Raw genomic sequence first — 13,311 nt, 5'->3', positions numbered from 1 at the left:
CCAGGGGACGTGGTCAAATATGGGGCACCAGAGTTCATGTGAGAGTCAGTCTCCACTCTCCACTCATCTGTGAAAAATGTCTTGTCCATTGGGTAGATCTGAGTAGGGGTTCGAAGTTTACTGCACATATTGTTCTTGGCTGGTGCCATAGTTTGAGCAGGACCCCTGGGCCCAAATCCGCCCATCATAATGATCTACTGGTAAGTGAAGACTTTCATGGGACATGCCCCTTGGGCTAGCGTCCAGATATAAGTGAGTATATACCATTTAACTCTTTCTGCTTCTGGGTGAACTCACTCATTATGGTCATTTCTAGTTCAATCCATTTGTCCACAAATGTCGGGAATTCTTTGTTTTTAATAGCTGAGTAGTATTCCATAGTGTAAATGTACCACAGTTTCTTTATCCATTCTTCTACTAAGGGACACTTAGGCTGTTTCCATGTTCTGGCTATTATGAATAAGGCTGCTATGACCATAGTTGATCCCAGGCCTTAAGGTCAACAATTAATAAATGGGACCCCATGAGGCTGAGAAGCCTCTGCAAGGCTGGAGACACTGTCAAAAGAACAAAGCGACAGCCCACAAACTGGGAAAATATCCTCAGCAACCCTACATCTGACAAAGGTCCAATATCCAAAATATATTAAAGAACTCAAGAAATCAAACACCACCAAACCAAATAACCGAATTGAGAAATGGGGCTCAAAAGTAAACAGAATTCTTAACAGAGAAATATTGAATGGCTGAGAAACACTCAAAGAAATGCTCGACCTCTTTAGTCATCAGAGAAATGCAAATCAAAACGACCCTGAGACTCTATCCTACACCAATCAGAATGGCTAAGATCAAAAATTCAAGTGACACCACATGCTGGCAAGGATGTGGAGAGAGAGGAACACTCCTTCATTGCTGGTGGGAATGCAAACTAGTACAGCCACTTTGGAAATCTATCTGGTGCTATCTCAGAAAAATGGGAATAGGACTTCCTCAAGACCCAGCCACTTCACTCCTCGGAATACACCCAGAAGATGCTCCAGCACACAAAAAACACTCCCTATATAATAACAACAATAATTTAATTATCCTATAAAAACAGTAGTCCAACTCTCTTTTAGTAAATGTGTATACCAAATGTACAAGTTGAGCATGTAGGGTATTTATATAATATCCCTTGGGACTTTTTTTTTTAAACTTGCATCAAATATTTGCCTATGGTCCCACCAATACAGAAAGAGCACAGGTGATCTGTGGCTGCTGAGATAAGGAGAATCAGCTTCCTATACAGCTCACCTCCTAGGTTTTCCAATACCAAACAGTCATCCATGACCCATGAATGCACAAGAAATGCTAACTGGATGAAATAAACACTGTAATCTGGACACACATGTGTGCTTATATGCATACATATATACATATACACACAAGGGTGTATACATGAAACAATAGTAAGAGTGGCATAGATGCTGTGCTCATGTATGAAGTTCTCAAACAAAATGTACATAAGTGATAACCCACCTAATCTTTCTCTTTACCTTTTCTCAAAAAATGGGAGCAACGTTCCTTATTTTTAATAATAGAAAAACTTACAAAAGAAAACATGTGAAATAAATGTCTCGTTACTTAACCATCCTATGATATTCATTAAATAAATCCCCTTACTGCTTGGGCTTCTCAGGCTGCCTCTTCTGTGCTTCTCTCAGTGTCTGGCATTATGCAGCATACAAGCACACACCTGTTAAAATGCACTCTGGAGGAAACACGTGGATTCTGGTTTTTTATTTGTACAGTAAAATCTAATAGTGTACAGTTTAAAGGAAATGGACACTGACTATATCTTCTCTGACAACAGGATAGTAACACCAAAAAATGTGTCTCCAACTTACTAAGTCCTGAAATCTCACACTCTATGGATAATATTTAAATCCAGACATCTGTTTCTGCAGTCTGCTTGCTTTCAAATATTAAACAAAACCCTCACTGCTTAAGAGACAAGAAAGAAGTTAAAATTTTTGGTTGGTTGGGAAAAGAATTTAACAAATATAAGTAGTTCTCCTTTAAAAGAAACTAGAAATAAAAGCACCTTGGCAAATAAGACAATTCTCCCAAAGTTTCTGGGTTAATAAAGTAAAAATTTAAAAATAATAAAATGCTTAAGTATGCCTCTCAAGAATATTGCTAAGCCTTCTCAGCAGCACCATTAAGTATAGGACATCCAGGGTTCCTCAAACTGACTCTGTACTTGGTAAATCCACACACAACAAATCAATTTATCTTTTACTCACCATATTTATTTTACAGCATTGCACTGGTAAAGTAGTACGAACAGTTTACTGACAAATTAAAAAAAATCTCCTACATGAACTTTACACAGTAATAACTGATCTTCCTTCAAAGCATTAAACATTTTTTCTCTTCCCTAGGAAACATATTTTAATGACCTCTAAGTGTGGAGATCTGGATTTCAGATCAGCATTTATTTTACTGTATGATTTTGCTAAATAATAAGCATCAGCTCTTGTCATATATGAGAACACCAGTAGCAATCTACTGTGATTGGTGGGTAGTCAAGGTAAGACAAGTAAAATATCCCACACAGCCCCCACAAGGAGTGTGACCTAACAGCAAGTCAACAATAAGTATGATGACTCTGAATCCCTGTGATCTTCCAAATAATTCTTCAAAAATCATACAAAACCTAGCCCACCATCCATGAACCATTGTTAGCATGAACACATATGTGTAGTTATGTGCACTGTGTAAACACATGAATGCGTAAAAACCCAAACAGCTCATAGACGTCATGAGTTAAACATGTGATGCCTCTATGTATATCAGTAACATATATACACTGCGGAAAAATGTCACCAGCCCAAATTAAAGGGCACGTGTGATTGTGTGATTAAATGTCATAGAGTCCTAGCCTAAAAGAATGTGTCTCCCAAACTATAGCTGCATTAAGGATATCTATAGAACATAACCTAAAGCATCCCCGTTGTTCTTAAATGTTGCCTATGTCTCTATGGAGAATGCCTGACCTATGAATGGAGATGAGCCACAAATACCTCACTTCAAGGGAAAGTTAGTGATGCAGCACAGGGATAGGGGCCGTGACTCCTCAAATACGAGATGAAAGAAACACGCAGTCACAGAATTTTTCACTTACAAAAATGAGGGCTCCTATAACGTATTTGCTAACCTTAATTTGAGGAATCAAATACTAACCATGCTTCTTTTAAAACTATTGGTTATTCTTATTTTATTGACATCTACCATTTTTATTTTTTAAAAAGCATCATTTCAAACTATGAATATGTTAAAACATATGCTATTGATAGCTTTAAAAACTACAGTGATATCAGAATATAATTTCAATCAACATGTATTTCACTTATTTATTTATCTGTTTGGTTGGTTGGTTTGGTTTTTCAAGACAGGGTTTCTCTGTGTAGCCTTGGCTGTCCTGGACTCACTTTGTAGATTAGGCTGACCTTGAACTCACAGTGATCCACCTGCCTCTGTCTCCTGAGTGCTGGGATTAAAGGTGTGAACCACAACTATCTGGTAATATATATTTCTTATAATATATATAGGCCAAAATAAAAGATATGAAATTCAATGTTCAAGTCAATCACAGGCATATGACCCCTGTGAACACATTTGTACACTGCTACAGATACTACAGGAATAAAATGTTTCATTCCAGAATGAGTATTTAGAGAGAAACTGAAAACAAGAGTTAATTTTGTTCTCCATTTGACTCCCAAAGGGATCACAACCCACTTGTTGAGAACTGCTACATCAGAGTAAAGAGAAAGATGTGTATCCCTTGCCATGAGAATCCAAGAAGGAAAGCACTGAAATCACCAGTCAGGGACACTGTGAGAGAAGGAGTAACCTAGGCATTAAAGAAGGAAGATCTTTGTGGTGGGCAATGCAACAGTGAGAATCACAGAAGCCTACCCTGGGCCACACAACTAGGCTGTGCCCACACCATGATTCAATGCCACCTTCTCAGTTAGGATATTACAGACTAAAATAGTCTCTCATTTCACAATTGCAGGCAAGAATAAAACTACTGCAAGGTTTTTAGTGAATACATATTTTTAAAACAACCTGCTGTGATCTTGATAAACTGCGGCTGAATTCAACAGTGAAGGAATTTCTGGAATTTTGTTTCTGGAGATGTCTTCCCACTAGGAGAAAGATAATATGTAAGACTGACATCATCTGCTTAGTAACCGTGCATCACACACAGAGAGTGAAGGCAGGCATTAAGGATTCAGAGACCTAAATCACAAATCCAACCTCCAAGCTCAGAGGGCAGAAAGACAAGATCAAACAGAACTGCATATTGCAATGTAGCCGTGGAAAGGTCAGAAACAAGAAAGGTGGGTTCACCCAGTCCATAATAAATAAGGTAAGGAAGCTATTATGGAAGGCTTCCCAGATGAAGGGGTAGCCAGATCCACCTTGTTGAACGAATAATAATTACAACCGGATAGACAAATTAGGAGAGGTCATTCCAGAGAAGTCACGGTACATACAAACCCCCTAGGTACAGGATGAGGAAAAGAGGCAGCCAACTCTATATCATGCCAGATGACATAGCAGAAAGGCTCCCCTGGGCAGAAGCACCCCATGTATGTGCTGAGCAGCACCATATGTGAAACTTTCTCACTGGGTACTGTTGAGACGATGCTGAGTGCTATTTAGCTTCTTGAATTCTGTCTAGCAAGACAAAGCAGCACAACCTGGAATGATGAAATGGTGGCAGTGATCTCAAGAAAAAAGACTCAGTGTTTAGCAGCCTTGGTGTGGACAGGTAAGGAAGAGGAGAGTGGGTGCAGAGCAGTGAGCAAGTCATTACAGGTGAGGTAAATTAAGCAGAAAGGATCCAGAGCTAATAAGGCTGGCAAAGATAGGTAGGAGGAGTGCCAAAAAGCATGGATTGCATGTCACAGGAAACAGACATTATTAAAAAGCATGAGCTGGTTAGTTTCATTTTGAGTGAACCCTTGTGACATACAGTGTGTACTGAAGTGGGGTGAAGAGGTTGAAAGAGTCAGAAAAGAAGGTAGACCCAACAGTGGCCAGTGGCAGAAGCCAAGAGAGAGAAAGGCCCTGCAATAACTATCACCAGTAGAAACCGTGGGCCTGGTGAGTAGGAAGAAGGTCTTACTAGATGCAGCAGTTAAAGGTGAATTTGTCACTAGAGTAACTGTTTCAAGGTACTGGTAAGGCAGAGGCTAGACTGAACATTTTTTTAAAAGGTAAAGTAAGAAATATGAGGGAACCAGGTACAGATTAAAAATATCAGACACTTGAAAGACACAAGGGAGGATAAGTGTCAAGAAAGATTAATTTTATTATTTTTGCAAGTGAATCACACTGTTTTTTAAAGTTATTCATGTTGACAAGGCTGCGACAAGAATAAACAAAAGTGGGAGACTCGAGGAAAGAATGTTTTTCTAGAACTAACTCAGAGCACATGAGAAGCACTGGAGTAGAGGAAATGGATGAAACTTTAAAAAAAAGTCCTTTGTTAATAAAGGCAATTGGGAATGGAGATGGAGTCTGCATGTGAGGATGGGCATGGGGTCTGTGTGTGAGCATCTGTATGTGAGGATGGACATGGAGTCTATATGTGATGATGGGCATGGAGTCTATATGTGAGGATGGACATGGAGTCTATATGTGAGGATGGACATGGAGTCTATATGTGAGGATGGGCATGGAGTCTATATGTGAGGATGGGCATGGAATCTATATGTGAGGATGGACATGGAGTCTATATGTGAGGATGGGCATGGAGTCTATATGTGAGGATGGACATGGAGTCTATATGTGAGGATGGGCATGGAGTCTATATGTGAGGATGGGCATGGAGTCTATATGTGAGGATGGACATGGAGTCTATATGTGAGGATGGACATGGAGTCTATATGTGAGGATGGGCATGGAGTCTATATGTGAGGATGGACATGGAGTCTATATGTGAGGATGGACATGGAGTCTATATGTGAGGATGGACATGGAGTCTATATGTGAGGATGGGCATGGAGTCTATATGTGAGGATGGACATGGAGTCTATATGTGAGGATGGACATGGAGTCTATATGTGAGGATGGGCATGGAGTCTATGTGTGAGGATGGACATGAAGTCTATATGTGAGGATGGACATGGAGTCTATATGTGAGGATGGACATGGAGTCTATATGTGAGGATGGACATGGAGTCTATGTGTGAGGATGGACATGGAGTCTATATGTGAGGATGGGCATGGAATCTATATGTGAGGATGGGCATGGAATCTATATGTGAGGATGGACATGGAGTCTATATGTGAGGATGGACATGGAGTCTATATGTGAGGATGGACATGGAGTCTATATGTGAGGATGGACATGGAGTCTATATGTGAGGATGGGCATGGAATCTATATGTGAGGATGGGCATGGAGTCTATATATGAGGATAGAAATGGAGTCTATATGTGAGGATGGGCATGGAGTCTATATGTGAGGATGGACATGGAGTCTATATGTGAGGATGGGCATGGAGTCTATATGTGAGGATGGGCATGGAGTCTATATGTGAGGATGGACATGGAGTCTAAATGTGAGGATGGACATGGAGTCTATATGTGAGGATGGACATGGAGTTTATGTGTGAGGATGGACATGGAGTCTATATGTGAGGATGGACATGGAGTTTATGTGTGAGAATGGACATGGAGTATATATGTGAGGATGGGCATGGAGTCTATATGTGAGGATGGACATGGAGTTTATGTGTGAGGATGGACATGGAGTCTATATGCCAGGTTAGGCATGGATGTTGTATATGAGGATGGACACGGAGTATTGTAGAATGAATAAGAAGTCTGTGTGTGAGAGGGACATGTAGTCTGCATGTGCTAGGAAGTAAGGGACACTGCAGAGCATATACACAGAAACCAGGGAAGCTGAAATCACTTGCTGAGCGAGGAGGCATAGCTGGCTCAAGACACTTGATGAGGTGTGGGTTCATCATTCAAAGAAAAAGAATTAGTGTTCATCAAGGAAGGCTAACAAGTAACCATTGATGGAGGGGTCATTTTAAAAACTCTCTCTGCAATCACATTTTAAAAAAACATTTCTAATTTGATTTAGGAGTTAATTAGACCTTTGTCAGATGAAGAGTCGGTGAAGATCTTTTCCCAGTCTGTAGGCTGTCGCTTTGTTCTCTTGACAGTGTCACCTGCCTTACAGAAGCTTCTCAGCCTCATGAGGTCCCATTTATTAATTGTTGATGTTAAGGCCTGGGCTGTTGGTGTTCTGTTCAGGAAGTTGTCTCCTGTGCCTATGAGTTCCAGACTCTTCCCCACTTTTTCCTCTAACTGGGTTAATGTCTGTGGTCTTAGGTTGAGGTCTTTAATACACTTGGACTTGAGTTTTGTGCATGGTGACAAATATGGGTCTAATTTCATTTTTCTACATGTAGACATCCAGTTAGACCAGCACCATTTGTTGAAGATGCTGTCGTTTTTCCATTGAATGGATTTGGCTTCTGTGTCGAAAATCAGGTGAGCAAATGTGTGTGGATTCATCTCTGGGTCTTCAGTTCGATTCCATTGATCCACTAGCCTATTGCTGTGCCAGTACCATGCTGTTTTAATTACTGTTGCTCTATAGTACAACTTGAGATCAAGTATAAAATAAAATCTTTATTATGTTCATTTATAGCAAATAGTTTGATAGGTTGTCATTCATATTTATTTCAAAGTTCACTGATTTATTTTGAATCATTTTAAAGGAGTGTGGAAGCTCATTAAATAGTAACTAATGATCAAAGACATTTTCTCTTCATTTAATCAAATAAACATTTATTCTCAAAAAAAAAAAGGAGTTAAAATTGCATTCTGCCATTATGCAAATAATAAAGCAGGAATTATTTTCCTTTTCTTATAAAAATCTGTTCTCAACTTGTGGTTAAGCAAACAATGGCATTAAAATGCTAAAGAAAACGTGTATCTTGTATTTATATAAAATTCTGCCCTTATTACTGCAACAGAAATGTTTACCTCATAACATCTGTCTGATAAGAATTACATTTCCTGTTTTACAGATGAAAAAAACCTGAGTATCATACAAGAAAGCAAACAGCATCTTCACTGCATCACAGATGGTGGAAGTGTCAATAGTCAGTACCAGGTGCTTTACCCAGTGAAATAGATTCTTTTATACCATGCCATTAATTGGTTTGAATGTAAACTGAAGATATAAATCATGTAATCTGTGCCTATAGTTTTTTATTTAAGAAATGTAAATAAGATTACATTGACTATACAGAAAGGAAAAAAAAACACTGTATTCATCAAGAGAAAAATCAACTGAAAGAGTTGTATGAACATTTTTGTTTGTTTCCTTTAACAAGCAGATGATTTTATGCACAGTAACAATAAGTCCCATAACCTAACACCTTGCCAGGCTCTGTGGAAAACATTTAGAGCATATAGTATAAAGTTTAAAGTGATCCCTACTGAGAATTTAAATTCAGCTTGGTTTTGATGTTACCATTTATGACAAATAAAAATTTCTGTTGTCATCCCATTTTAAAATATTTATATAAATCTACAAATACAACCCTTAACTGTAGTTGCTAGTTCAAATTTGTGACCAAACTCTGAAAATAGTATGGAGAGTAGCTCAGAAACTACTTGTATTTGGTAATCTTTGATTTCATCTCCCCACAAGTTTGCCAAACGAGTAGTTAATCCATCAATATTTGTGAAGAACAGGGGCTAGAAAGCCTTGCCTGAATCATTTTATACTTTAATTTAATAATACTTCTGAAACTATCAAATGCCATAATTGAACCAATAAATGTGAATATGGCACCTAGCATGTTCAACTGAAAACAAACATGTCCACATACATATTTCACACACAAGACCCAAGCTTTCTAAGCAGTTCAGAAGTATTAAAAGCCCAAATCTGTCTCCACTACCCAACATAATGCATATGCCTCAAATCACACTATAGTGCAATGAGTGGATTATTAATCACTAAACTAGGAAGAAATGAAAAAGTTCCAAAAATGTTCAGCTATTGGTTTATTTTTTTTTCAATCATTCCTTTTCATCAGGAGTGAATAAGAATTACAGAAACATTCAGATCTCCCTACTCTCACTATTTAATTTGAGACAAGAAACTGGGCCCTGGAAAAGAAGCTTATGAAATTCAGGTTAAATAAACAGGGAATTAAATAAAGGTAGCATAGCTATAAATAGCCTCATAACACTCTAGTGCTCCAGAAGAGTCGAACCTGAGCCAGAAAGTTAAGAATCATGCTGAGTTTGCTCTATGATCACACTCAAAAACATCTTCCATAAGGTGTAACCGCATAAAATTGTAATTATAGGAGGGAAATTATTTTAATCAAATATGTTACAAAAGCACCTTAACTCATATTATTTAAGATCTGCTATAACAGTCAAATTTATAAATTATGTTTTTAATTTTTTAAGAATCATTCTTACTGAAACAAAAAAAACAGAAACAAAAGAGATAAAATGCAATGAAAATATGAAAACAACTAAAAAGTAATTTTAAGCTGATGGCCCTCCGACCCAAGTGAGCAGAGGCTTGTTTTTACACTAATTGCAAAGCAAATTAAGTCGTTTGCAGAGCTCACCACTTTATATCACTGCTTCTAGAAACTCATTCCAAAGAATGGAGTCATCTGGATCATTTTTATTGCCCCCCTCAGTCTCAAGACTGTCTGCACAGCACTTCTGAAATGTACTTCAGCATGCACCTTCCTTCCATTTGAGTATCTGTGTCAGGGTTATTTATAGCAGATGCCTTCAAACAGAGCATTTCCAGGTATGAGAAATAAAATCTCTACAGTGATCCTAGAAACCTTCACAAATGGCCTTTGAAAAGACAATGGAAAAAAAATCTATAATGCAACACGTGCATTACGATTCACCAGGCACGCTCTAGTGAGCGTGTGTAAAGAGCCCCGGTAGAGTTACAGAAGTGATGTGTGCCCATACATCTTTGTCTGTAACTATCTGGCTACTCTGCGATTACAATTACTGTTGCCACCTCCTTCTGCTTTTGTCATTAGGAATTCTCTGAAATTTAGGCACCCTCTTTGTTTCTTACTGAGATGTCTTTCCAGTTTGGGGCTTTACTCCTCCTAATCCATTACAAAAGCAGGCCATGCTTCCCCCTGCTGGGAAAAAATTAAATTACAAGGTGCATTAGAACAGTTTCCTAAATCAAGAAATCTAGAGCTTGGGGAAGAAGAGCACCAGAAAACCAGGTACTTAAGTGTTGTCCCGCTGCTTTGCTGGTCAGGAATGGGCATGCATCCCACTCTGCTAAGACTTCCATCTACATCTCTTAGTTCTGTAAGTTCTGAAAGTACAGTTAACACACATTAATAACGGATGAGCCAATCATTGAGCCGTCTGTCCCCAAAGAGAGGTCCAGTTATCAGGTCAGAGAAGATCAAGAATTTTAATTATTGTTTCATTGTAAACTGAATGGAACCACTTCTGAAGAATAGGCTGAAGTGAACAAATGAAGCAAACATTTTTATCTGTTAATGCTTTCTAAGTTATGGGCTATTCTTTTGAATATTCCTAGAGTGACTATGCAGGTGCCTTTTAACAGTAGAGAAAGAGTAGAGTTCTTGACTTTAATTTTTCACTTTCACTAATTGTTATTGGATTATTAGGTACTGGCTGCATTTCACTGCCCAACTACTCCAAAATGCCAACCTTTCCCTTGAAAACAGCTTAAGTATTTCAAATCTTCCTCACTGTGATTACAAATTTCTTCCTGGCAGTCTTTCATCAAATACTTTGTTAGCATAGGTTATTATAAATAGCAACCCATTAAAGGTGTCAAAATAAATCGAATCTCTGAATCATATGAGGAGTAAAATCATTCTATGATGCACAACTACGTCTCAAACCTATTTTAATGCCGAGGAGCCAATGTCACTGTTTCTTCTAGTGGGTAACATCTCAAGCTACAAAGCTTCACGGTAGCCAGTTTGAGGATGAAGCAATTCATTATTAATGAAACATTCATCCAAAAACTCCGCGGGTGTGTTAAGTAGGAATGTTCGAGTTACTAGGTATCTAGAATGTCTTTAGTAGCTAGCATTGTTTCACATATATAGAATAATTGGTGTTAATATTTCTGACGGAGAAGTTTGTGTGTGTGCTTTTTTTCAAACGACCTTTCAAAGCAATGCAAAAGAAAGGCATAGCTATTCCTCTAAGAATCGCGTCTCCGCTAACATCACAGGTTCACAAAAGAAAACGCACACCTGGTTTGAAAAAAAAAAAGGAAAACGAAAACAAAAACAGAACAGTTGATCAATTATGGAGCGTTCCTAGGGACCAATATCTCCCATAGTACCCAATCCTCACGTTTCAAATACGTTTATAAGCACTTTAGCCTCTGCTTATCACGTTCACATAAATATACGAACATGCATACTTTAATTCTAAGACTTTCCAGGGGGAAAGACTAATCAATGAGTATCAAAATCACTTCGAAACGCAGAAGAAAAATATAATAAATAAATAAATAATGCTGATCTGTGACTAGGATGCTCTCAGAACACTCCATGGATCGCATTTTCTCCTGAATTGAATTCCCTGGCTTTGGCAAAGTGAAAAGGTCCTGGGAGGCCACCTGACACTTGGAGTTTCCTGGTCCAGGACCCTAACAGGTCGTATCACTCTGCCTTTAGACCCCAGGGCTTCCTTCTCAAGCAGTTCAGCCTTGGAGGAGCCCTGGCTGCCCGCGCTGCGCTCTGCCTTCGGAAGCGGCTCAAGGGGACAGTCTCTAGCCAGCGGCGCGCCTGCCCTCCCCAACTTCTCCCTGCGGGAGACAGGCAGACAGGCGCCGCGGCCGGTCCTACCTTCAGCCAGGAGGCGCGACGCGTGCACAAAAGATGGATCCAGGCTATCCTTCTCTGCCATCAGCTCAGGCAAGTATTTCTCTTCTCCCATAGCGCGGACTTCGGACCGTGCTGGGACAGGCTCGAATCTCGCCTGCTCGGAAGCCTCGGTCCCTGGCTCCCTCGGGGATGGTCCTTCCTGCCGTGAGCGCAGCTCTGGCGCCTGGGGCTGCGCCGCCCGCGCCTATACCTGCCTCTCCCGCGCCGGTGCCCGGCTCCGGCCGTGGCTTCTGCTGGAGAGGCTGCCCGCGCGGCCCGCCCCCGCCGGCTTCCCATTGGAAGCACGGCCCGGGGGCGGGGCACCCGCGGAGGCGGCTGGGCATCATTGGGCGGAGCCGCACGTCCAGTCGCCTGAGTGGCAGGAGGTTACTGCCAAGGGGAGGGGTATGCGAAGTGCAAGTACTCACTCCTGGCCACCTCAGCCCCGTGGCTTGTCAGGCCTGGCCAGTGTCCTGGAGCCAGGGCGGACAGCCAGGCATCCTGGATGCTGACAGAGCAAGAATGTGAGCGCCTCAGGTAGGTGTCGGACTTTACCTGTGTCCCTCAGGCACAGGTGGCTCTCCTCCCGTAAACCAAAGCCAGCTCTTGGGCTGGTTTGCAAATGCAAGACCAAATGTGGGCTGTGCCTGGTAATCCCCATAACCTACATCTTGGGGCAAGAGAATGTCCACTGACGTACAGAGGAAGAGGTCCCTACAACAAAACGTTTCCACTGTACATAGTCATGATGCAGAATTAGTTCTAAGGATCCACCTATACCCATCATGAAGAATTCACTCACCATGGAAACTTAGTGAGGAGAATTGTGAATGAAACAAGCTAGATGGTACCTAGCTCCGGTCGATCTGATATTCTTATATTTTAGACTTGATGGTCTCTTTCACTGCCACGGGAAAGTTGCTGAACCATTGTCTGTCTGTCCCACCTTTACTCAAATGAGCACTTAACCCTCAAGAATCACCCATAAAGGAGGGGGGGGACCACATCATTCCCTTACAGATAGGACCCCTGAAATGTACCTTCCCTACTTCAAATGGAATGTGAGTCTTTCCACTCTTCGTTGTTTCTTTTCCCAAACAAGTCCTTTTCAATTCTAATGTAATGTAATCCTAACGTAATGGCCTGGCCAACTTTGACGGCACGAAGTTCTGTCCACAGCATTCCTATGTATTTATTTTAGTTGACGTTGGGATATTATATTTATTTTATACGACATTTTAAACAGTTAACATGTCTCACTTCCACGAGATAACTCACTCTATGTCACAAAAACAATGGATTGCCTGGGCCCGGCCCAGATTATATTCATTCATCCAATTAGTGTTTATAGGTCTTTAAAAG

At 40.4% G+C, this 13,311-nt stretch overlaps 1 protein-coding gene across 7 annotated transcripts in view; it reads right to left on the bottom strand.

The window, feature by feature from the left end:
- The window catches only part of KHDRBS2 (KH RNA binding domain containing, signal transduction associated 2), a 487,677-nt gene extending 475,474 nt beyond the window's left edge, over nucleotides 1-12,203 (bottom strand). For all 7 annotated transcript variants that reach the window (XR_014774012.1, XR_014774013.1, XR_014774014.1 and 4 more), the window contains exon 1: nucleotides 11,932-12,203. Coding sequence is in view for 1 of the 7 variants with exons in the window: in XM_084754861.1 (XP_084610987.1) it covers nucleotides 11,932-12,022 (91 nt within the window). In the remaining 6 variants the exon portion in view is untranslated. The remainder of the gene's footprint in view (nucleotides 1-11,931) is intronic.
- Between the last annotated feature and the right edge of the window lie 1,108 nt (nucleotides 12,204-13,311).

The sequence above is a fragment of the Acomys minous genome (assembly GCF_964271855.1).
Source record: "Acomys minous genome assembly, chromosome: 13".
NCBI classification, from domain to species: domain Eukaryota; kingdom Metazoa; phylum Chordata; class Mammalia; order Rodentia; family Muridae; genus Acomys; species Acomys minous.
Note: the sequence above shows the minus strand (reverse complement) of the source record. Positions and strands in the feature narration are given on the sequence as shown.